Consider the following 25503-nt stretch of genomic DNA (forward strand, 5'->3'; position numbering starts at 1 on the left):
TTACATATGTCAATAAATATAGAACATAGTCAAGAGTAATGAAAAGTACAATTTATTAAAGGCAAAATTACAATTTTGGTCCCCCACTTTTGCCCCAGTTTCGAATTTGGTCCCCCTATAATTTAATTCACAAATTTAGTCCCCCATTTTTGTAAATCCATGCAATGTTGGTCCGGAATCTCCCAATTGAACATTGACCGTTAGCCTCTGTTAGCCCGAGACGTTGACTGCCACGTGTCAATGTCTGATTGGTTCGATGTAAAGGCTTGGTTTTTTTATCTTGCTGTGATGTGGTAAAAATTTGTTTACGCTGAGGATTTAACCTATTCCTTAATGAAAACCCTAAAAATCGTGTTATATGCAATCCCTAACCCTAAATAGGATTTATGCTTCATCGTGTTCGTATGCGTTGTGGTTCAATGTTGTTGTTGGTGTGGAGGTTCATCTTCTTCTTCGTGGGTGCGTCGTCGGCGTGGTTGGGTCATCGGCATGGGTAGGTCATCGGCGCCGCTGCGTAGTGGTTAACATTCAAGGTTTTGTTGCCCTCCATAAACGGCACCATGGAGAGGAGTTCGTCATCCTACACCTCCGAGACCCGAAGTCGCATGTTGTGCCTCTATAACGTAGAGGCTCCACTGGTGACATCGTGGACCGAGGATAATCCAGGGAGGCGCTTCTATGGATGTGGTCTATACAAGGTAAGGAAAAATAATTTCATAGGGGTTTTGTGATAGGTTATTTGTTGATTCTTTTTGAATATTTTCAGCATGTAGGTTACAGGTAGGAAATGGTGTAATTATTTTGAGTGGCACGATCCAGTTGCCAACATTCGCCAGAAGAAAATCATGGTGACATTGATGAAGAAAGTTGATGAATTGGAGTCGAGGGAGAAGGATTTGCAAAGCAGGATCAGGGACACGAAGAGGAAGGAAATTTTTTTAGGGATTCTTTTGGTTGTGTGTTGGGTCTGTCTTTGCTTGTTAGTGTGTGTATTATGTACCCGAGGTCTGTAAGGTCTATAATTTGGTGTTGTAATTTGGTGTTGGTGGTTTGCAAGTCAAGATGTTGTCATTTTGTAATCAGTTAGGAAGAAAGTGATGTTGCTGAATTGGTATGTAATGAAAGAATATTTATAAAATAATATATTCCTGAATGTACAATTGTGGAATATGCTTAAGTTTGTTGAATTGGTATGTTAGTAATTTGGCTCTGTGTTTTGAGAATTTAAGCTTGTGAATGTAATCAAATAAAGTATTGTGACTTGAGTTTGAGTTATTCTGTTAAATAGGTAGTGTTCAGGTTGTATATTCCTGAATGTACAATTGTGGAATATGCCTAAGTTTGTTGAATTGGTATGTTAGTAATTTGGCTACTACCTCAATTGCAATTTACATGCAATCACACACATATATATTCTCATTAACCCCTATTAAGAATAAAGGAAATATGTCTATTGAAGCTATGGCAATGGCAGGCATGGATTACAACTGTGAACTTGCTTTGTAAACTTGCTTTGTGCCAAAATTCTAACAACACAAACTACCTAAATTCAAAACCATTTTATTTTTAAAAACAGCAAGCAATGTAGGTGATCAAAATTCTAACAATTGTGAACTTGCTTTTTAGACTTCCTCTGTGCCAAAATTCTAACAACACAAACTACCTAAATTGAAAACCATTTTATTTTTAAAAACAGCAAGCAATGTAGGTGATCAAAATTCTAACAACTGTGAACTTGCTTTGTAAACTTGCTCTGTGCCAAAATTCTAACAACTTTGAAATTGCTTTGTAAACTTGCTTTCTGCCAAAATTCTAACAACAAAAACTACCTAAATTCAACAAGGCATCGATAAAGTCACCATATTTGCATAAAACAAGGCAGATTTAACACTGCAATAAAACATTGTTTCATATTGTGGTTGCTTAGTTACAGCAACTGGTAACAAGTTAAAAAGTGCATTACAAAGCCTCTGAATTAAACATTCAGACAGAATTAGGTTCCTAAATTAATTACACCCAAAAAACAAGGCAGGTAAAACATTGTTGTGCCGAATCTATCCTTGGCTGGTCCCTTAGCTAATTCGTGATTGTTGTGTTTCACTGGTGTTGTCACCTCGTTGATGTCCTATAGATGGGGTTTGACTTGAGCTTGGACCAGTGTTTTGTTTCTTTGTTGCAACATGGGTGGGACATGGTGATTGTCTCTTCAAGTTCTGTCAAAATGTATAACCAAAATCATAAGAATGGTGAATGTAATTAGAATCTGTGGTAAATGATATTTACAACACTTATGCAACTGAAAAGTACCTTACTTCCCCCTTTTGGAATGGTCCTATCTGCAGTTGTCTTTCCTTTACATGTCCTTCTATTGTGTCCAACTGCCGTACAATTTTTACACACTACTGATCTTGACTGTCTTGGCAGGTAGGCTTTTTGGTAGACTCGTCATTTTTCTTGTTCCTTGCTTTCTTGGGTCTTCCAGGAGCTCTCCTCATGACAGGTGGAAGCATCGCTGGTGTCTATAGAGGAGGCCATAAGTTGGGTCCATTGCATGGGTACACAATAAATGAATATGTGGTCAGCACAGTAGACTTCCTGCCAAATGCAACAAGTTCACATATTCAAATTAAAAAACCATGGTAAAAAATTAATAACATGACTACAAGAGATTACATAAAAACAACACCTGTAATAAGAGTTGACACTGAGTTCTGGTTCAACACCATTGGTCCACATGCATGCTATGGAATGAGTGCATGGAATTCCAGTTAACTCCCATTTTCTACAAGAACATGTCTCTTGTTTAAGATTGACAACATATTTTTCCATGCCCTTTGACACCTCAAACAAAGACAGATCAACATCACCACACCAATGTGCCCGCCATGGTTCATATGCTTTTTTATTCTTTTCCATGATTTGCTGAATTTTAGGACAGATTAACCCCTCATGCCTCATCAGGGCAGCCCTCAACTTCACAATTCGAGAACTTATGTAAAATCGAATGCCCTCCAATAGTGTAATAATTGGCTTATGTCTGTAGTCCATTATTACATTATTGAATGCCTCACACATGTTATTTACTTGCAAATCACACTTTGTGTTTACCTTAAAAGCAGACCTTGTCCAACAAGCAGGTTTTAACTTTTGCAGATCATTCCAAGCTTCTTCATCATAATTTTTAATCTGCAACATGGCTTTTTGCCAGTCAGGGGTAGTTGTTGCTCGAGCTGCCATCCACATCAACTCTTTCATGTGTGCTCCCGGATACTTCTTCTTCCAATTGCCATACAAATGTTTGACACACAGCTAATGTTCTACGTTTTCACCATGCTCTTTGATTACCTCAACCAAACCCTGCAAAAAATAGTGGACCAATTGAATGAAAGCCACAGTTCATGTTAGTTCCAATTAAGTATTTACCTTCTGCTGGTTAGAAATGAAAGCCTAAGATCCCTCCTGAATACCATCTAGGTCAGCTATCAATAGATCAATAAACCACTTCCAAGATGAATAATTTTCAGATTCCACTATACCATAGGCAATAGGAAACATTTGATTGTTTCCATCTTTACCTACAGCAGTCAACAATTGCCCACCAAATTCTCCTTTTAGAAAGCAGCCATCCAATCCTATCAATGGCCTGCAAGTTGTAACAAATGCACTCTTACAAGCTTCTAGGCATACATACATACGTTCAAAAACTGGACCATGCGGACTTAAATCACACTTGATCTTCACAGTGCTGTTTTTGTTTTTATCTAGTAGCTCTGCAGCATAACTTCTTAAATGTTTATACTGATCTCTAGTTGCACCTTCAATTTTTTCCATTGCTTTAACCTTTGCTCTGTATGCTTGATCCATACTCAATCTGAATCCCCACTTTTCTAAAGCAAAAGCAACTAATGCTTTTAGCCTCATGTCGGGACTATGCATTAATAATGACATCAACCTTTTTGAAACCCACTCAGGTGTAGCCTGACTGTTTCTGATAGTTCTAAAGCAACAATGCTCATTTTTGAATGAGACTGTCTGCCAATAACTGGCTTGCATAGACTTTCTCACCTGTAAGTAGAATGGACAATCCTTTTGTTTATAGATTAAAGTCACTCTCCTTTTGTCATTTTTTTTAATCTTTAAATTCTTCTTAGAAATAATAACAAAGGTCTTCACAGCCTCTAGAATTTGTTTCTTACCACTAAATTGCAGCCCAACTTCAAACTTCACATCTTCATCATTTTCAGTCACCTTAAAATGAGGATATCTAACTTTCGAGGGACCTTCATCTTCACTTCCAACTAGAGTATCCAACTCATTAGAATTTTCAGTTTCATAAGCCAAATCAGAATTTATTGGGTCCAATTTATTAGGATCAAAATCGGCCTCAGTACTTTGAGTAAATGTTTTAGACTCCAACCATGTTGTCCATTCAGAGTTTTCTTCAAAATCACTAACTGAATCTTCACTACAGTCGCTGGAATCATCATCATCTTCCTCATCCCCAACATAATCCTCATCACTTTCGTCAGACCCCACATCATCATCAACTGTGTCAACCCCAACATGAATATCATCCAAACAGTCAACAACAACCTCCATGTCACCCACACCACCAGCCTCCTTTTCAACCTGCACCTCAACCTTACCAAACCTTCATCATCAACCTGAACCTGACCCTCCACATCAACCTGACCCTCCACTTCAACCTCAGCCTCCACTTCAATCTCACCTTCCACTTGAACCTCAGCCTCCACTAGAACCTCACCCTCCACTTGAACCTCAGCCTCCACAATTGGTTCAGCCTCCACTCCATCAATTACAACAACTTCATCTCCCTCAACATCATCCAACTTTTTATCACATCTGTCAATCACCCCATCTTCCACATACACTTCCACCACATCAAACCCAGCAACATCTTCAGCCAATTGTAAAATATCAGAGTCACCATTCAGTGGCTTCAACCCTTTCCAAAGTGCCTTTTTGGGGTGCTTGTACCATAAGCACTTGAATGCTTTGTAGCCAATAGACTTAATGACCTTCGTCAAGTCAAAGTATGACATAGTATTGACATCCCAACCCCATTCCTCTTCAACAATTTCTCCATTGACATACGCAGTCAATGGATTATAAATAAACATTCCTCCATGGTGAATCTTTAACCTCACTGTTTGTTCTTCAGTTGGCCTGCAAAAACGCGAACGACAACAAAGCCCAAAAAATTAATAAAAACAACATCACCAACAAAGCTTTTCAAAAAATAACAAAAATAAAACCCAAAATGGGGACCACAACGACAACAACAAAACAAGCATTCATGTTTGCGGTTAAACAACAACAAGGGTCTACCACAACAACAAAAAAAAAAATTGGTCGGGACCACACCTCCAACAGAACACAACATCAAAATAAAACAAATAAACCTTCGTCGACCCCGACACCTCAGCACAAATAAACAAAACTTTACTCACAATTTAACCACCAACAAACCCCACACAAACAAACAAACACACAACCACCACACAAATAAACCAAAACCACTTCCTTGACGGGCATGCACAAACACAAAACAAAACCCCAAACTATGTGGACCACTTCCACAAACAAACCCACAAATAAAATAACTTACTTGAAAACATAAGCCACGTCCATCTTCCTAGGATCAACAACGACTCTTAAACCACCTTCATCCAACTTCAAGCACCAAAACCCACGACGGCTGCTTCACGATAACGTTCGAGGTCTGCGGTTTCCGGGACTGCGCTTCCAACGATTTTAGGGTTAGGGTTAATTAAAAAAAAGTTTTTTGAATTGGTCCCTCAACGTAAACAAATTTTTACCACATCACAGTAGGGTAAAAAAACGAAGTCTTTCCATCGAACCAATCAGACGTTGACATGTGGCAGTCAACATCTGGGGCTAACTGAGGCTAACGATCAACGTTCAATTGGGAGGCTCCGGACCAACATTGCATGTATTTACAAAAATGGGGGACTAAGTTTGTGAATTAAATTATAGGAGAACCAAATCCAAAACTGGGGCAAAAGTGGGGGACCAAAACTGCAATTTTGCCTTTATTAAATTATGCATTAAAAAACACCTAAGATCTTTCAGATTTAACACTATCTTTCTCTTCCCATTTGTAATTCCTTGAAAAGTGATTTTTTCAACGACACCAATAATATCTTAACAAAAAGGCATAATTAATAGTTCCAATTTCTTAAGAAGATAAATTAATTAGAAAACAACACTATAATCAACTAAAAGCATGTTAAAAAAATGTTCAACATTGTAGGCAATTAACATGCTTCCTTGATTTTACCAATTAACACATTGTTAGCAATATTAGGAAGGTCATGTGATGCAACCCTATCCCCTCTCCCCCCCCCCCCCCCAAAAGGGCATTGGATAGAAGACTCCAAGAAGATTGAGTCAGAGATGCAGCAGAAGGCCCAAGGGTTCTCTTCAACTTTAGGGTGGATTTTGGGCCCATGGACTAAGTATGAATCCACTTATCTTTGTACATATTAGATTTGGATTTCATTATTTTTGGGTCTTGTATTTAGGGCTCCATAGTGTGGGGACGATACCTTAGTAATGTAGGATTTTTCAGCCCTTGTATTTTAGGACACCTAGACTAGTTTTTGTATTATTGGTAGTTTTGTAATTTTACATGCATTAAGTGCATTATTTGATGTGTGTTGGGAGAAAAATTTAATTGAATTGGGAGAAGTCTAATCCAATTAAATTTTGGACCAACCTAAGGGGGAGGTGAGCATTTGCTTGCTACACCTTATTGCCACATCATATAGTCACACTTTATGCATGTCTTTCATGATTTACACGCCTCATGACACCTAAGCACACTTAGTTGATAATCTTAGATTAGTGGGTTGAACCATAGCTGAAATTTACTGATCATAATTAGTGAAATTTTGGCTCCAAATTTGGCTCCACAAATTCAAATTCAAATTCAAGTGAAATTTGAATAGAAATTCAAATTTCCCTCCAATTCTGTGACATTTAGGCTATAAATAAAGGTCTTGTGTGTGTATTTTGGAACTTTGATGATTTGAGAAATTAGACTTCAAATTTCAGACCTCATTCTGCCTCTTCTTTCTCTCTCCTTCTCCCTTCACTCATCTTCTCCTACCTTCAAGCTCTTACCCATGACTTCTTATGGTGGTGAGCTTGTTCTTGACTCATCTTCTCCTTGAAGTGACATCTCCAATCACCTTTCCTCCTTCTCCATTACGCTACCTTTGATCTTCAAGAAACAAAAGACTTTATTGATGAAAAAGATCCAAGACCTAGAAGCTTTACAATAGAGCCACATCATCCTGAGCCTTGAGCGTTGTTCCACTAGTAAATAACTGCTTCAATGCATGATTACATATCATATATTGTCCATCATTGGGTAAAGTTCTAAAGTTATTCATGATATATGTATTACCTTCTCTCAGCATTGCAGACCACGTATCAAACTGGTCTTTCGTACCTACACATAGAATCTTATCTCCCTAACAACAATAAAATAATCAAGTGTTTAATAAATGGACAATTTTCTATTTGACCTAAATAAATTCATTATAGCATATAAATCATGTTCTTACATTAGAGTCCATGATCACTATTTCTAAATGGTCAGAGTTATCACAAGTAGGGACAACCCATAGATCAATTATGCGAACAACAAGACACAATGTTTCCTGTGTTCCATCAATATCTTTAATGGAATCAAACTTCCTTGTCATTATTGCAACCACAACTTAAAAATAAAACTATATGCATAGTTTGCATAACATTGGAACAAATTATGCCAAAACAAAAAAATAAAAGATGCTATAATGAACATTGATATCCGAAACACTTACAATCAGCTTCTAATGACTTCATCTGCACAACAAAATAAAGTGCAAAGTCTACAAAACATTCAAAAAAACCTCAAAATTTTGTCCAAAACACATTAAACTTGAGTGAATAGGCAATTTAGTCCCTGAGATTGTAACCACTTTGCATATTAGTCCCTGACTTAAATTTTAATTCATAATAGTCCCTAACTTTACCTCCGTTATCCAAATAAGTCCCTGCTGTTAAAATCTAATTTCCTCCGTTAGTCAAATGTCTATTTGGCAAATGTAAGCATCCAATGTGGCAGGTTTGAGTCCAAGTCAGCAATATTATGTGGCAAGGCAAGGACTGAATTGAAAAATTAGGTTTAAAAGAAATCAAAAATGAAGTAAACCCATTTTCCCTTTCACTGTTGCTCTTCCCTCCCCTGCATTCTCGTGATTGAGGGTTCGCGCTTTTTGTCAGGTTGGTGGTTTCATTCAATTCGTTTGCATTGTTTTGGTGGTTTGATTTGGGGTTTTACATGTTCGAGGGGTTTCATTTGCGGCATTGTCTTCGCGCTTCGTAGGGAGGTTTATGATCGTTTATTATTTTCGTTTATGATGCTCTGTTTTTATAGATGACAATGTTTTTGGTTTTTGATTGTGTCTTCGCGGTTTTTGACAATGTCAATGTCTTCGCGCTTTTTGAGGTAGGTTTTTTTATTTCCTAATATCTGACCATGTTTGCGGTTTCTGATTGTGTAGAATGAATGATAATATAACTTTAGTATTGCACCATGGAGGAAGATTCACTCCACGTGCCAGTGATTGAAAGGTTGAATATATAGGCGGAGAATTTGACGTTTGGGAGGATATATCTGCAGATTGCCTGAATGCATTTATCTTATATGATCTGGTGAAAGCTTGTAAGAAGTATAGTAATATAGGAGAATGTTTTTGGTTGATTGATAAGGACTTAGATTTTAATCATGGGTTAAGGAGTTGTACAACTGATGGAGATATATTACACTTAGTTAGGGATGCTTTTGAAAATGAGAATGAGATAAATGTTTATTTTCATCATGAAGTAGATCCAATTTTAGAAGAAGTCCCACAAATGTTGTACTTGGAATGTTATCCAATTCGAAAAGCTGTTGAGAATGAGGATGATTTAGATGATGTACCTGTTGCTGGCCATGAGGAAGGTAAGTTTTAATTCATCTGTACTTGGTCCGACATGGTTACCATAATTAATTAATATGATTAATTTTTACTTTATGACCATTGATGCAGATGTTGGTGCTGGAGAGCAGACAGATGCTGGTGAGCAGATGGATGCTGGTAAGCAGAGGGATGGTGGTGAGCAGAGGGATACTGATGCTGGTGAGCAAAGAGATGGTAGTGAGCAGAGGGATACTGATGCTGGTGAGCAAAGAGATGGTAGTGAGCAGAGGGATGCTGAAGCTGGTGAGGAGAGAGATGCTGATGGTGAAGAGAGAGATGTTGCTGATAGTGAGGAGGAAAGGGAAGTTGACAGTGATGAGACAGATGCTGAGTGGTTTATAAATTTCTCTTGTATGTTGAATGAAGTTGAAGCTGAAGTTGAGACAGATGGTTATCATTCAGAGGAGCTTAATATCCCCATTAGTAGTGATGATGAAGATGAGGATGTTGAAGTTTATCCTCAATATAGTCAAAGTAGTGGAGTTGGTGAACAGAAGTTGGAATTAGGGATGGAGTTTGGTACTCTAGATGAATTTAAATCTGCCTTGAGGGAGTATAGCATATTGATGGGCAGGGAGTTCAAGTGGAAGAAGAATGATAAACAGAGGGCTAGAGCAAAATGCAAGAAGGCATTTTGTGATTGGGAAATCTACTGTGCAAAGAATGAAGTTAGAAACTCTTTTCAGATAAAGACATTTAAGCATAACCATAATTGCTGCAGAGAAGTGAACAACAAACAAGCAAATAGACAGTGGGTGGTCAGTAAACTTGAGGGCAAACTCAGAATGCAGCCAACCCTTAAATGTGTTGAAGCTTTGGAATATTTCAAGCAAGAGTTTGGAGTGCACATTGAAGTTACAAAGATGTGGAGAGCCATGAAAGAAGCAAAGCAATTAGTGGAAGGGAATGAGAGGAAACAATATGCCAAAGTATTTGATTATGCACATGAATTGTTGAGGAGCAATCCTGGATCAACAGTTAAGATCAACACAGTGCCAAGTCCAGAAGGTCCACCACAATTTCAGAGGCTATATATTTGTCTTGCTGGCTGTAAGAAGGGGTTTGTTGCTGGATGTAGACCATTCATAGGTCTAGATGGATGTTTCCTAAAGAGTGCATTTGGAGGAAACTTGCTCTCTGCTGTTGGGCTTGATGGCAATAACCACATCTATGTTATTGCTTATGCTGTTGTGGACATTGAGAACAAAGACAATTGGAAATGGTTTTTAACTTTGTTGCATGAAGATCTTGGGGATTACATACAGAATGGGTGGAATTTCATGTCAGACATGCAAAAGGTATGACATGGTGTGATTTGCAATTGTTATCATAAGTTAGGTATTTAATTGAAGTTAATGACATAAGTTAGGGACTAGTCCAGAAGTATTTACTACTTTGCTGCAATTTTTCAGGGACTTATTCCAGCTTTACAGGAAGTCATGCCTGGTGCACCTCATAGATTTTGTGTCTTGCATCTTTGGAAAAATTTTACAAAGCAATGGAAAAGCAAGGAACTTAAAGGAATTGTGTGGCAATGTGCAAAATCCACTACTGTTGCTGAGTTTGAAGGCCATATGGCCCATTTGAAGACAATCAACTGCCAGGCTTGGGAGTATTTGAATAAATGGCCCAAACAAGCATGGACAAAAGCCCACTTCAGTACAACACCCAAGGTGGACAATATATGCAACAACACTTGTGAGGTATTCAATTCCAGAATTCTGCAGTATAGATGCAAGCCTATTATCACAATGCTTGAAGAAATTAGAAGTTATATCATGAGAACCATGGCTGCCCGCAAGGTTAAACTTTCTGGAAAACCTGGACTATTATGTCCAGTGCAGTATAAAAGACTAGAAAAAGAATTCCATTTTGCTAATCAATGGACTCCCATTTGGTGTGGTGATAACATGGGCCTGAGATATGAGGTCCACATGTGGGGGAATAAGGTTGAGGTCAATTTAGGTGAATGGACATGCACTTGTGGAGTATGGCAACTAACAGGTTGTGTTTTTTATAGTTTTTTTTCATTCCTAACCTACATGTGTGCTGATTTTACAACTTTGATGTAGGGATGCCATGCCGACATGCCATTGCAACAATAACTCACAAAGGAGGGAAGCCTGAGGACATGTGTCATGAGTGGCTGTCAATAGAAGCTTATAATAAGACATACCAGCATTTTATTGAACCAATCCAAGGACCACAATATTGGGCCCAGACACAGTATACACACCCTGTTCCACCACATAAAAAGGTCCAAAGAGGAAGGCCAAAGAAAAATAGAAGGAGATCTGTAGATGAGGACAATGTCACAGGACATAAGCTAAAGAGGAAATTGGTTGAGTTTACATGTGGAAGGTGTGGCCAAACCAATCATAACATTAGAAGCTGTAAAAATATTGGATTTCCTGTTAGGCCAAAGAAATATGTTGCACCATCAACTTCCAATGAGGATGACCACCTATTATCTCAAGATGAACAAGCTTTGAATGAGGCTGAAGAAGATGCTGCTCATGTTCAACAAGATCCGGTGGAGATTAATTTATCTCAGCCTCATTTGTCACAAGATAGTGACATGGAGGTCCCTGCAACTATTGTTCCACCAATAGCAAGGAATAAGCTAGCCATAACAAGAGCCAAAAAAAGGAAGGTTGCTGATAAAGATGATGCAGAAAACTGAAGAACCATTTTTTGTTGCATTTTGAAGGTTGCTGAAGACCCATTTTTTGTTGCGCATTTTGAAGGTTGCTGAGTTTGAAGGTTGCTGATGAAGAAAACTGAAGAAGCATTTTTTGTTGCATTTTGATATTAGGATGTGTAGTTGTATATTTTGAAAGCTTCACTGGCATGTGAAATGATGTCAAATATTAGGATGTGTAGTTGTATAGTTTGAAGGCCTACTGAACAATTGCTTCTAACTACCATGCTTTGGGATGTCAAATATTATGTGAAATTGATCTAAAGTCATGTTTCTTCTCTTTCTTTTATAAATTATACACTGTGTTGGATTTGGAGTTGGAGTAGTACAATCCATCCCAACATACATTATGAGTTGCTTCTTATTACCTAATTCTCTTTCTTTTATTAAATTATATTTAATAAACTGCAAATTTCAGCAACAAATTTCACCAACAAATTATATTTAATTGAAATGGATAATTGACAGTAGCAACAAAAGCTGCTATTACACTACAAAAGCTACTTCCTATTACAAATTCTTCAGCAAAACAACAATTGACAGTAGCAACAAAAGCGGCTATTACACTACAAAAGCTACTTCCTACTACAAATTCTTCAGCAAAACAACAATTACAATATCAAAAGCTGCTATTACACATTTTACCTAAAGTACATTCCCCCTAAAACTAACATTACAATTAAAAATGAAAAACCTAACAACACAATGTTTGTTAAATTTCTCATTTTCTTCTGCAAAGCTTCAATTTGTAGCCTCAAATCAGCCACTACCATTGTTTCTCTTGAGACAGAAGACGAATTAGAAAGTTGGTTTTCTTCTTCAACCCATTGAAAAAATTGACAGTTATCTGGGTTTGTTTGGGGTAATGCACAAGTATAGAATAACCTTCTTGGGTTTCTCCTTGTTCTTGCAGTTCGAATAGCTGCACGTCTTCCATGGTGGCATTGCCGAATGAAACTACCAGAAAATGCACAACAACTGCCACTTGCAGACATGGACAAATCAAGTGAACAAGTAGCAGGGACTGAGCCTCAGAGTAGAAGAAGAAGAAGCAACTCAGCGTGGGAAGAAGAAGAAGAAGAAGCAACCAGCAGCTTCGTAAACCCTAATTTTTTTTGGGAAGAAGAAGCAACCTTGCATGTGAGAGAGAATTTATAGATGCATACCTCAGTGCCACGTTGGACAATCTACGTGGCACTGAATTGCCACCTATACACCTCACTAACGCCGTCACCTGAGAAATTAACGACAGGGACTATTTTGCAAAACTTATGTAAAGTTAGGGACTATTATGAATTAAAATTTAAATCAGGGACTAATATGCAAAGTGGTTACAATCTCAGGGACTAAATTGCCTATTCACTCCATTAAACTTAAATAGAAAACCAACAATTGAATTAAAACCTTAAATGTTAACACAACGAACAACTAACCCCAAAACCCTAAAGCCAGAACTAAATGAACACCTACATTCAATTTCTAACGACTTCATCTGCACAACAAAATGTAGTGCAAAGTCTACAAAACATATGAAAAAACCCTCAACATTTTTCCCACCTCACATTAAACTTAAACAAAAAAAACCAACAGCTAAATCTAAACCTCAAATGTTAACACAACGAACAACTAACCCCAAAACAAAAAGTGTAATACGCAAAAAACTGATATCCCATAAAATAAAAAAAAATTAACACAAAATCAATTTTACAAAGAAAAAGCTCACTTACCAAATGAACCTTCGATCAAGCTTACACCAACCCCAACGATGATTGAAATATAGTAGTATAGAGGAGATGAAGAGATAAGAAGAATGTTGGAAATGTGGATGTTGTGTGGAAAAGAGAAATGAGAGATATGAGTGTAAGCGTGAGTGTGATGAACCATTTCTCCTTTACAAGAGAGAAAAATTAGAAGAGAGACAAATGAGTGACAATAGTTGCTTACTGTCTTGTCAATAAGCAAAGAAGTGTTTAGAAGTTCTTTAAAAAATTGAACCCATCACTTTCTCATTTTTTTCTCCCCATTTTGCTAACTAAGGGAAGACAAGTATCGAAACATGAAATAAATAGCATCAATTTCCCCCACGAATGTCTCTCTTGTGCTTGCTTCAAACCTCAAACTCCTCTGCGGTTTCGCTTGTTGTTCTTCTTCATAGGTAACTCAAATAAAAAAATAATAACTGATAAACATATTTACACCATAAAATTAAACTTTGATGTTTGAAAAAGGAAAAAACCAAATAAAACTGAATACACCTTTATTTCCACTTTCATCGCCTAACTATCAAGAAGATGAGTCTATGATATTAACCCTTACCTTTTCCCTTAACCTTTGTGTGTTATATATTACTCTATAATTATGTTCAAAAATAAATTTTAAAGAAAGTCATTGTTACTTTAATAATCACAATATTTTATTATGTTTGACAAATTTACACATAACATACATAGTTGAATTCCAAAATATTTGTCTCTGAATTAAATGAAAAAAAAGTACTTTTTTTTTATTCAATGTGTTATGTAGTATTTAATAAATTCAAATAGTAAAACAATAAACTCAATGTGCAGACAGAAACACAAATTTTAGTTACACAATATTAATTATTATAAGTAAATATATGTAAGACATGCCATATTAATGATAGATATATAAGAAAATAAATGAGGAAGAACAAATAAGTAAGTAATTAATGTTGAAGAAATAAGTATGAATTAAAATTAAGTTGTACACACATCTTACTAAGAATAGATAAAAAAACAATTTGTAAATGCATCTAAATAGAGTAATGTTTAAAACATAACAAATTAAATTATTGGATTGTCATATAACAAAAACAAATTTCAGTTAGACATACACTATTGGTTTTGTGTTAATAATAATTCAAGAATGGGAATATTTTCATCACCTTTTTTTTTTGGGCAAAGGCATGTAAGAAGGTCAAACACAAATAAACTGTCAAAAATAAATTTTAGAGGGCAAGCTTATTTCCATTTCAAAGACAAAATACATTCAATTAAAATTGAAAAGGTTTTATGTACCCATGTCTTATTGAAGGCCATTAATCTGAATTAGGGTTGAAAAACATCATTGTTGTATTATGAACGTTTCAACCACAACATCACCTACAAATTTTAGAGGGAAATTGCTTAAAAATAAAGAATCCAAACATGAATAAATGTTAACTTTTTAGAGGAGCAAAAAAGAAAAAAAAACAGCAATAATTATAATAATAATACTTTATGTATAAAGCGTTAAACATATTTGTTTTCTAAGCATATAATATTGGGGAAGACTCGCTTATTTTTGCAAATTGGATTGCAATTGTTGTTACTGAAGTTGTGTTTTGAATAAGCCAATTTAAACCTTCTTCAGCATAGTTATCATGCAACACATATTCCACCTTTCCCCCATGCATTTAAACAAAAACAAATTTATATAAAAAAAATTGTAGATTTGAAATAAGTAAACATACATATGATCTAAAATTTCAAAGATAAATTTTGAGATCCTGTTGTTGTTACGTAAATCTTGTTTTGGTCTAGACCTTGTTGTGACAACATCAACTATATCTATGTAAAAAAACATTGTGTTAGTAATATCATATATTTTCATAGAAATAAAGATATAAAATGAATAATATGTGTTATTAGCCATCAAAAACTCTGAATATTACTTTAGATTGGAAATTTCATTGATGTGGACAGGTATTAGCCCAAAGTTAGTATAGATATCAAATTCAACCTCTCTAATGTCAGTTTTTTTGTTAATTGTAGGATATTATCATGTTTGTTGGCCAGCATTATTCAATAACTTAACATTGTCAAAGGTGAAATTTTTTTCAGGATTTATCTTATCCTTTAAAACCATATCATAAATTTTCTCTTTCATTAGAGCTTCAATTCTACAACCCTGTACATCGAAATAGAAATACATATAAATGTCATGTACATTGAAATAGAAATATGCATAAATAAATGTAATCAACTTCTTTCTATTTGCAATTCACATTACTTCAAATCTCAAAAATAAAAATAGTAAATAGAAGAAAAAGTATGATCCATATTAAGAACATACCTCTGAATCTATCAAAATGAACTTAATATAAGATTCATGTTTCCCGTTGATAAGTTGGCAGAATGGCAAATATCTAATAATCTAACATTTTACAAACCATTTCACTTGAGTTGGGTTGATCTCTTTAATTTTGATTTCCCTTAAAGTATTTGAAGACATAACTGAATAGCAGTGAGAAAAGACAAAATAAACATTAAATCTATAAAATAAGATATGCTTGTAGGCATAAGCAGCAAAATATGAACGAGCAAAAACTTTAAACCGAACTTGCAAACACAAGTAGCAAAATATGAAAGAGGCTATAGAGAAACACTCAAAAACCACTCTCCAATAATTGAACTGGTAAAACAACAAACTCAAGCTCTATCCAGAAGGAATAAAATATGAAAGTGTTCACATAGAAACACTTCAAATAGAATAACCACCAAACATCAATTATTAGCATTAATAAAAAAGAAAATAATCAACTCAACCTCAACGAAACCAAGTCAACACTGGACACAACAAACCACAGTAAACCACAGTAATTATAGTCACTCAATAGCCAAAACATCTCTTCATAAAGTAAATTTGAAATCCAAACCCTCAAACCCAATCAAACAACTTCAAACTTCAAACCTCAAACAAACTCCTAACACAAAATAAGGAATGAAAACAACGCACAGAGTATTTACCTAGATTGAATCAAACATTCATACATTGCTAATAAAAAAGAATCCACAAAAAGAATTAACACGAAATCAATTGTTTTTAAAAAAACCCACAAAAAAATTAATATAAATTCAATTTTAAAAAACACACCTCACTTACTAAATGATTCTTTGGGGCCAAATTGACGATAGCCCCAACATTAAACTCCAAAATTTGATTAGAAAAACCCTCACTTACCAAATGAATCTTCGGCCAAGCCTACCACAGCCCCAACGATATTTGAACTGAAGTAGATTCAAATGAAGAGGTAAAGAGAAGAGATGAAGAGAGAAGAAAAATGTTCGGAACAGTCAAGGGTGTGCATATGATGAAAAGCTCGTGTTGATGAAGCTTGGGTCGATGAAGAGGGAGTGAGGCTCGAGTCTAATGAAGAAGCTCGGGTCCACGAAGAGGGAGTGTTCTTTTTTTCTTTGAATGAGTAAGTATTTTTTTCAAAGTTCCCATTTTACCAACATATAGAGGATAGGTGTGACGCAAGAAATGAGGGTAAAATGGTCATTTCTAGGGCCTAAGAATTCTTTAAGTTATATTAGATAGATTAATCAAGTCCCAGCAAACATGCTTTGTACTTGTGCATCAGAAGTAGTATTTATTATCTGATTATGCATTATTATTGTATTCTTCTTGTGGGGTTAAAAATCCTCGTTGAATAAATGTCGCTAGGCTGAAATCCGAGCTTTATTCCAAACTCTTGTGACAAAAAAAAAAAACAAAGTTCAAAACAGATTTAATTACTACACCCACTTTTTATTACGCCTAACTTGCATAATTTTAACCCAAACATTGCATTATTTTTTTTTCCAACAATGGCAACAACAAAATTTGAATCTAAGACCCTGTGTAAGCACCCAGTGTCTCTAGAATTAGATCAACCCTAGTTAGTGCAGTTATAATCACAATATTAATTATTTATTTTTAAAATTAACATTAAGTATGTGCTTAAAAAAATGAAGTTGTTACATGTATAACCTACATTCCTTTTGAAATTAATGTTCAATATTCAACAGCAGTGCACAAGAAGTTTTCAAGCATTTCTTTTCTCAACACAATATTCTAAACTAAATTACTACACGTCCAACGACTTAACTGTTTGAAGTTTGAAACAGAGTTTTGTCAACATTAAAAAGTAGTATCAAGGTAATCCGACATGTCACACAAGTCACAAGTCATTGATTACTTGAAAAGCGTGTTGTATTGAAAAAACGAGTGAACAATACCACTAATTCTGTACGGTGCAAATGTATGTAAATTACATAGTACAAATAAAAAAATACACATGTTTCCATATATCATATGATCATACATGATACATCAAGAAAAAAAGAAGAAAGCTAATAAAAAAATAAAGAAATTCTTATTTCTTCAATTAATGGTGGGCTATGAAATAGCAATTGTTACAATCCCAAAGTATGACAACGCTACAGTTGACACTTGACTTTTGATGTAATAAAGAACCAAAATAAAAAAATCACCAGTCCTCCTCCTATGAATATGAATGAAAGACTTCATAAAATGAAAACAAATTGTAAATTGACAACATTACTTGTTTTTTCCCTATCCCCTTACACGGTTTGGAAGAAAATATGCCTATGATTTCAAGCTTGTGGGGATGTTGAGATCTATGTACAATGCTAACAAAACTTAATAATTAAATTGAGTGCTAAATAAGAATTAATGGAGGCCAACAAGTCAAGCTAACATGTGACCAGCGTCCTTGTTGTTGAAGTAAAAGTAAGATTTTTTGCGAGAGGAAGTGCTAGACAGTACGGTAGAAAAGCCATTGTATTTGCCATCAAATTTTGATAACCCTATTTTGGTAAGAAAGTCAAATAGCTCATTTTCTCGGACAAAAGGCTGGGCCATGTAGTCCTCAATTGCCATCCACTGAAAAAACAAAGAAAAATCACATAACCATGATTGGCATAATTCATAACTATTAATAATTGAAATTATCTCATTTAATATACACATTTCGTTAGATTATATCCTTAAATCACTTTTTAAATTTCAAAATTTTCTTCTAACTTAGATTAACTTCTCACTTTTTTTTATATTATTAGTTTTTTTATTTTATCATTTTTATTAACTGTATTTAAATTTTATTTTTTTATTATTTAAAAAATTTAGAGGAACACCCTTTTTGTAGGATTCAAAGCTAAATTTGTAGATAGCCTAGGATTTGTTTAATTTTTAAACAAGTTTTTTATTTATGTTTTCTTAAATAATTATAAAAGCATCATCTTATTTATATTTTATTTTTTCGTATTAAAAGATTTACAAAAAAATTGTGAAAAAATAAAATTGTTTTTATAATTTTAAAAAAAATGTTGTAATTATTTGTAAAAATTTTAAAAAGTCCTTAATCTTATTCTAGATAAATTGGATGCTAAGTGTTCTTTGAATATGCATTCATACCTGAGCTGCCTCAATTTCTGAAACTTGTCTCTGAATTTTAAAGGAATGAGGTTGCAACATGCAAACAAAGAACAACTCTGATTTCCGGAAGAAAGATTTATGCCTTTCCCTGATACCAGAAAATACAGATCATTAAGGGCATACATAATTAAATTTGAAGAGAAAATGATTGCTAAATAATGTTTGTAGCAACCGATGATTATTAATGCTAATGCTAATTATTTTCATGAAACACCAAACACAGAGTATGTTTGTAGCAATCCATAATAGTATTTGATAACTTACTTAAATGCTATGACCTCCACAAACTGTGTATCTATCTGAAACAAGAACAAGAGCAGTGCCCTTAGACTTGGAAAGGGTTTAATTATTAAATGGTTAAAGTATTACGCTATTTGATTATGTTTTTGCTTACCCCAGTCTCTTCTTTGACTTCTCTAACTGCAGCAGTACAAATATCTTCACCCTGCAAATGAAATTCATATTAATCAGAAAAGTATTTTTAATGTTTAATAATCAACAATAATTTTTTAAACATACTTCATCAACGCCTCCAGTAGGCAACTTCCAGATTCCTTGGCCACTAAACCTGCCATTGCTTTCCTGAACCACAAGCACCTGTCAAACAATTTTATAAATTTAATTAGATTCGAATACACATGTTGTGTACATTATCCTCATCTAATCATGTGATTTAATTAAAAATTATTAACTTTTATAATAATTATTTTGAGTGTGGTATCTAAAGTAATTTTTAAAACATCAGTGCGTCAAAGTTGTACACCAATTTCATTAGTTTTAATATATTTAGGAAAACGAGTGGCCACTGACTAACTATAAGAAATACGAGTCTTCATCACAAAAGTAGGTAGGATAATCACACCACAAAATCAAGGCAGAGATGGACTCCAGGTTCATGTATTTCCCAGGAAGCAGGGTTGAAAAACTTGAGCAATGAAAATAGAAAAAAAGAGAGGGTAAAAAAAAAGATTAAATGACTTAATTGTTGATTTATCTTATTTTTTTATCTTTTAAAATTTTTAATTTGATTATTCATTTTTTTTTCAGTTTAATTTTTTATCTTAATTTTTTTATTCATTTTGATCATTTATTCTATTTAAAATTAAGGTCGTTAATTATTTAAAAATGATTTTTTTCAGTTTCTTTTCTTTCCTTCTATTTCATTTTTAAGTAAAAAAATTCATTCTTAAATAATCAATAACATCAATCTCAAATGAACTGGATGATAAAACTGAATAAAAAGAATAAGATAAAAGTTGAAAATAATTTTTTTAAAAGATAAAAGATTAAATTAAACTAAAAAAATAAAATAAATGATGAAATCAAACTTTTTTTAAAAGATAAAAAATCAACCATAATAAAAAAACAAAGGGTTGATTACCTCCCTGTTGGCATTCATGACAAAAGCACCAACAGCAACGCGGTGTGAAGCATTTGCAGGAAGGGTATCAGGAGTATTGGGAATCCAATTCACAAGCATCAAGTAATCTGGTTCAGCATGGTGGAATCTGAATCCAGCCTGCAAAAAGAGAAGCACAACATCACAAAATGGCTTCTAATCTAGCAATTCTTTATTCTTTATGGTCATATCATAGGTGTTAACTTGTACTAGTGGTAATCCTATTTGAATCAAATGAGACAATTATGAACCACAAAGTTCTCTTTTTGGCGGTTGCATGCATATTCAGACTTGAATTCGAGATTACTTGTTAAGGTGAAACAATTAATCATGTGCCGGTTGATCCGTGTGTTCGGTGACTTCTAACAAGTGTTTACCTTAACTGCAGAATCCACAAGATTTGAATGTTCTCTGGACAGCTTGATCCACACTCCCTTCTTTCCCTTTAGAAACCACATTTTGAACAATTGGAGGGATGAGTCCAAAGTTATCAGAAACTACTGAGCATTAGAGTTATTAATATTATTATTTTGAAATTTGTACCTTTTCCCTCCATTGTAATATTGAATCTTCTAGCAAAGAAGCAAAAACTGAGGAATTCATAGGCTCCTCAATGTTCACAATTACACCCCCATGTTGGTCTTCAACTGCTCTGAGTGTATCAATGGCTTTACTTGGCACTTCCTCTTCCTTGGCCAGAGAAGCTAAGGTAGCTGACATGTATGATCTAGGGAAACCAGAACTGTTCTTCGGGCCTAAAAGGGTGTTTAATAATCATTAATGCTTAAAACATGAGTAAAAATGAATCTAGTTCTTGAAATTATTATTATTATTATTCATTTGGTCAATAACACCAGGATAAATAGTTTACCAGGATGGTTATTATTAGTTAATTTAGTATCTCACGTTAATGCACTCATTAATGCACTTAAGTTAATTTATTCTCTAACCTCAATACTAAATGATTGATTTAATAATACTAAAGAATAAATTGATCACTTGTGTCAATTGGAGAGACTAAATTAATTGATAAATGTCAAAGTGAGGATTAGATTTTTTTTATAATGTCAAATATTAAATTAATAGATAATTTGTTTTGATAAATTTATTCATATATATTTATAGGAGAAGAAAATAAGATGATAAAATGATTTGAGTTTCTTTTATAATTTAAAATCAACTTATGGATTTAATTTTATAATAGTTTTCTAATCTAACTTCTGCTGAAGGAAGGAACTGGGGTGTATTAGTTGTCTTAAAAGAAGTTCAATTCATTTTTTTTAATGAATGCTTATTAAAAATTTATTTAGATTAGACCAACATTAAAAAAAAAAGCTTCTTAATAAGTTAAATATTAAATTTTTGATAAGCTAATGTAAATAAAATTCCTATAAATCAGTATATGTATTGGATTAATTTTAGCTTATAAAAAAATTATTTTTTTTTCTTATTTTTTTCTTAAAAGTATTTATAAAAAAATTTATCCCAACATACTCTCAAGCATCAATCATTATTACCTTGAATTTTAGGGACCATAGAGCCAACAAGAGCACTAATTTGAAGTGGAGGGGCACGAGAGGAAGATTTAAGTAACAATTTTGAAGCTGCCAAAAGAGAGGAAGAAAAAGGCTTACAAGCTCTAGAACTCATCATCACGAAATCAAATGCAATGATCAACGCAAGAGAGAATAACAAGACTAAGTAATTATTAGGTTTTCTTTGAAACTCGAGTTGTGGGAAAGAATCAAGGCTTGAGAATTATATAGCGAATAGGGTCATCATATGGTGCCAAAGGGACAATTTCCGTGGAATCTGTGGCTGGGACTTTGAATTAGTCATTGCATATGTTTAAATTACTTCAGAAACAAACTCTTAGAATTTGAAACGAGAAATCAACAAGAAGAAGCTAAATGACAAAAAATTGAAGCAATGCGACAGATCAACACCACAAGTTAGCTTTTCATATTCAAACTAAACGTAGGAATTTTGTCTCACTTTTTCTTTGAAGTTACATATGAAACGCGCTGCAGAATTCATCAACCAAGGTCCATGGACCCGTGCAGCCATTTTCAATAACAAAAGTTATTTCTTTTTGCATTAAATAGTACTTAACCTTAATTATGTAGTAATCATTTTAAATGTCTCTTTAACTACTTTTCAATATTTTAAAAGTGCCTCAGTTTTGTACTCCTCGCTTCCTAGGTGGCTGTTGAACTTGTCAACAACAACAGATACTAACAAACATGTTCTCGATCATGAAAGAAAAAAATATCAAAAGTTTTAGGGACTGTTTGATTTATTTTATAAAATAGCTTTTGGAATTTTTTTAAGATATCAAAGTGATATGGTGATTTTTTAAATCAGTTTTAAAAAGATAGGAAAGAAGAATTACGATAGTTTATGCACACATTTATTGTCATGAAAACAAAAATATTATATAGCTTAAAAAAACATGTTAAATTATTTTGATTTTCTTGATTTTAAAAACTACTTTTGAAACTAAAAACAAAAATTAACTTTATTAAACGTTTAGTGCCACATTTTTTTAATTTAGAAATTTTAGTCCAATATTAATCGATCATTAATTTTTAAGGTAATTATTGATGTGATATATAAGCGATGATGTAATATTAATATGATGACATGATAGATAATGTGATAGTTTAACATATATATTAACATGACCATGAGAGTGTATTTATGTGACGCTAAAAGTGCATTGATGTAATATTAGAGACTAAAATTAACATGTCATATCTTTTGTTAAGTCAATATGTCAATGTTACTTAATCATCAACATGTAACATTAATAACTTTTGTTGAAAAGTTGACAACAGATTAACAATAAATCAAAATTGTTTAATTTTGAAAATATAGAGGAATCCAATTGTGCAATTAAAATTTTTCAAGAACCAAAATTACATAATTGTAAAATTATAGGAACCAAAAGTAGATTTAAACCTATCAAATAAATTTTCTTATTTTTCAATTCTCAAACGAAAAAATAATTTAAAAAATATTAAACAAACAAATCCAATTTCTCTTTTTTTATTTAATCTTCTTGCATATTTTGTGTAGTTGTATTTACATAATTTAAATTGTAAATAAATTTACATAATTTTTGTTGTCGAAGTTTAACTTCATTATATGTTCATAACATGTAATCACTTGCTATTCCTATTCAATTAAGATTCAATTATTATCGATCTACAAATTTATTCAAGCCTTAATTCCTTAAATGAAAGAATCTAAGTCCCTTGATTCCACTATCAATCTCTTGAATTAGTGTAACCAAGTGACTTGTATTAAGAAAAAGGGGTTTTAGTGATGACCAATCCTCTTTACCTTATTCCTAGACATAAAGATTATTGTTTGTCTTTTCAGTTTTCAATTCAAAAAAATCTTCCAATTACAAGTGAAATTAATAATAAGATTGTGCAATTAGTTTGTCAAACTAAAAACAAACATCAGCATAGAAGAAGAACAATAACAACCTTTAATGATAAGAGAAAAACATAATTACATGAAAGTAATAGTCTAATTACATTAAACCCCTAATGAGGATGAAATTAGCTACTCATAGCCATGAAAGATGAAGTATCTAATGAAGGATGATCCAAGGAGAAGCCTTGAGCATGGAAACAATCACACAACACTCTCTGCCCTTTGTGCCTCAAAAATCGCTATTTCAGAACCCATTATGTGTCAGAGGTTCCTTTTTATAGTAATTGAAATTTTCACACGTAAGTCCCTTTGTTAATGTTTGCTTAAGTGGTTCCCAAATAGGACTCGCTAAAGCGAGTAGCTCCTGACCTTTCTCCCGAGACTCGATTAAGTAGCCACCAAATGTGGTTCGCTTAAGTGAGGTTAGAGGCCTCAAAATTCTTCTCCCAAGGGTTTCCTTAAGTCATCCCCAAATGGAGTTAATTAGCTTATGTCAAGTCACTAAATCCAAATATCTTTTTTTTTCTTCTGTATTGGGTGACATTGCTCTTGACTCTTCTCCAAATGGGTCCTTCAACAAATTTTCTACAAAATAACAACAACCAACCAAAGATCAAGTGTAAAAGTAATAAATAAAATAATCATTTATTCAGAGCTTAATTGTTTTGAGCATAAGTATAACCTTAAAGCATAAGAGATGTCACATAATTGCATTGAAAAATACTATAAAATGCAAGTACATGGGCCAATTATCATGTATCATATTGGAGCCAATTTCTTATATGATATCATATTGGAGCTAGATCCACACTTCTGTTCATATGGGATCCACTTGTCCAGTAGATAATATCACTTTCCCAAAGTAACTTCAAATGACACGAAGCATTCATGTAAAGAGTATAGTAACTGGACTTTCTTGCAATTGCAACTTGAAGCATTTCATTAACAAATAAACTTTGTATTTGGAGAAGCATTAAAAAACATCATTACAAATTATCAAAACCACAAGAAATTCTATCTTTTTTGTTAAGATCGTGTCTTTAATTTCTTAAACTTTGCAAGAAGGAAGCTTCCAAATTTCGATTGTTAAATTCATAGTCACTTGTTGATCTATGGACTCATTGCAAAATCACTACATCATCAACCATGAATGTCTATAATTAGAAGAGCTAACATTGAATATCCCACCATATCTATCATAAATATCCAGGTCATAAATAACTCTAGGAACTACCGTTAACAAATAACTGTGCAGATTTATCTATTGTTATTCTCACTTGTGGTTTTTTCAAGGCACATTTGGTAGCTTCGTCCTTAGAGTTTATAAAGGCACTTGCACAAATTACTTGTAGCTTCATCCTTTTTCCTCCTACTCTTCTCTATCCTAGTTGCTTTTTGTTGGAGTATAAGTGTGAAGGTGAAGTCTCACATTGGATAGGAATGGAAAAGTGGAGCAACATAAGTAAAGAAGACCCACAAATCCAATGCCTTAAGGTTTTGGATTAAAGTGTGGAGTCAAGTTCACTTGTGTGGTTTTCTCGTGGATCATTGGAGAAGATCTCTCTAGTGTTTTATCCCTTACGATTTCCCAACATTTGGATTGAAAAAAAGCTTTGGCTCAAGGGGAGCTACCATGTCCAATATTTGGTAGGAATGAGAAAGTTGAGCAGCATATAAGTGAG

At 33.8% G+C, this 25503-nt stretch overlaps 4 protein-coding genes across 8 annotated transcripts; 2 read left to right on the forward strand and 2 right to left on the reverse strand.

The window, feature by feature from the left end:
• Positions 1-560: 560 nt before the first annotated feature.
• LOC114382682 lies at positions 561-1339 on the forward strand. The gene is made up of 3 exons (XM_028342255.1): positions 561-698; positions 774-965; positions 1289-1339. The coding sequence occupies exons 1-3, from the start codon at positions 561-563 to the stop codon at positions 1337-1339; spliced, it is 381 nt and encodes a 126-aa protein (XP_028198056.1).
• Positions 1340-1846: 507 nt separating this feature from the next.
• LOC114382189 lies at positions 1847-17034 on the reverse strand. 5 transcript variants are annotated; one of them, XM_028341445.1, is made up of 5 exons: positions 16720-17033; positions 13485-15992; positions 2687-5187; positions 2308-2595; positions 1847-2213 (listed from the first exon to the last, which is right to left on the reverse strand). In XM_028341445.1, exon 3 carries the CDS (start codon positions 4597-4599, stop codon positions 3448-3450), a length of 1152 nt encoding a protein of 383 aa, XP_028197246.1. In that variant the 5' UTR covers positions 4600-5187; positions 13485-15992; positions 16720-17033; the 3' UTR covers positions 1847-2213; positions 2308-2595; positions 2687-3447. The 5 variants fall into 5 exon arrangements, with proteins under 5 accessions (XP_028197246.1, XP_028197247.1, XP_028197250.1 ...); XM_028341446.1 differs by having other exon boundaries at positions 2687-3037; positions 3109-5187; positions 13485-17033; XM_028341449.1 differs by lacking the exon at positions 13485-15992 and having other exon boundaries at positions 16720-17034.
• LOC114382683 lies at positions 8681-11739 on the forward strand. Its single transcript, XM_028342256.1, has 4 exons — positions 8681-9037; positions 9126-10354; positions 10469-11060; positions 11129-11739. The coding sequence occupies exons 1-4, from the start codon at positions 8950-8952 to the stop codon at positions 11737-11739; spliced, it is 2520 nt and encodes an 839-aa protein (XP_028198057.1). The 5' UTR covers positions 8681-8949.
• An 840-nt stretch (positions 17035-17874) lies between the features above and the next one.
• Positions 17875-22119, reverse strand: LOC114381413 (nudix hydrolase 2-like). The gene is made up of 9 exons (XM_028340663.1): positions 21895-22119; positions 20921-21132; positions 20755-20820; positions 20360-20497; positions 19498-19575; positions 19373-19423; positions 19243-19277; positions 18958-19066; positions 17875-18426 (listed from the first exon to the last, which is right to left on the reverse strand). The coding sequence occupies exons 1-9, from the start codon at positions 22028-22030 to the stop codon at positions 18232-18234; spliced, it is 1020 nt and encodes a 339-aa protein (XP_028196464.1). The 5' UTR covers positions 22031-22119; the 3' UTR covers positions 17875-18231.
• Between the last annotated feature and the right edge of the window lie 3384 nt (positions 22120-25503).

This window comes from Glycine soja, chromosome 13 (assembly GCF_004193775.1).
Source record: "Glycine soja cultivar W05 chromosome 13, ASM419377v2, whole genome shotgun sequence".
Lineage (NCBI taxonomy): Eukaryota > Viridiplantae > Streptophyta > Magnoliopsida > Fabales > Fabaceae > Glycine > Glycine soja.

What these genes read in the sequence shown, in the direction of transcription:
- LOC114382683 (XM_028342256.1), top strand. Translation starts at nt 8,950, where the DNA reads ATGTTGTACTTGGAATGTTATCCAATTCGAAAAGCTGTTGAGAATGAG. An exon ending in TGTTGCTGGCCATGAGGAAG is followed by an intron (nt 9,038 to 9,125) that starts GTAAGTTTTAAT and finishes CCATTGATGCAG; the next exon opens with ATGTTGGTGCTGGAGAGCAG. An exon ending in TCATGTCAGACATGCAAAAG is followed by an intron (nt 10,355 to 10,468) that starts GTATGACATGGT and finishes GCAATTTTTCAG; the next exon opens with GGACTTATTCCAGCTTTACA.
- LOC114382189 (XM_028341445.1), bottom strand. Translation starts at nt 4,599, where the DNA reads ATGGAGGTTGTTGTTGACTGTTTGGATGATATTCATGTTGGGGTTGAC.
- LOC114382682 (XM_028342255.1), top strand. Translation starts at nt 561, where the DNA reads ATGGAGAGGAGTTCGTCATCCTACACCTCCGAGACCCGAAGTCGCATG. An exon ending in ATGGATGTGGTCTATACAAG is followed by an intron (nt 699 to 773) that starts GTAAGGAAAAAT and finishes TTCAGCATGTAG; the next exon opens with GTTACAGGTAGGAAATGGTG. An exon ending in TTCTTTTGGTTGTGTGTTGG is followed by an intron (nt 966 to 1,288) that starts GTCTGTCTTTGC and finishes TCTGTTAAATAG; the next exon opens with GTAGTGTTCAGGTTGTATAT.
- LOC114381413 (XM_028340663.1), bottom strand. Translation starts at nt 22,030, where the DNA reads ATGATGAGTTCTAGAGCTTGTAAGCCTTTTTCTTCCTCTCTTTTGGCA. An exon ending in AAGTCAAAGAAGAGACTGGG is followed by an intron (nt 19,278 to 19,372) that starts GTAAGCAAAAAC and finishes TTCTTGTTTCAG; the next exon opens with ATAGATACACAGTTTGTGGA. An exon ending in CAGAAATTGAGGCAGCTCAG is followed by an intron (nt 18,427 to 18,957) that starts GTATGAATGCAT and finishes TTGTTTTTTCAG; the next exon opens with TGGATGGCAATTGAGGACTA.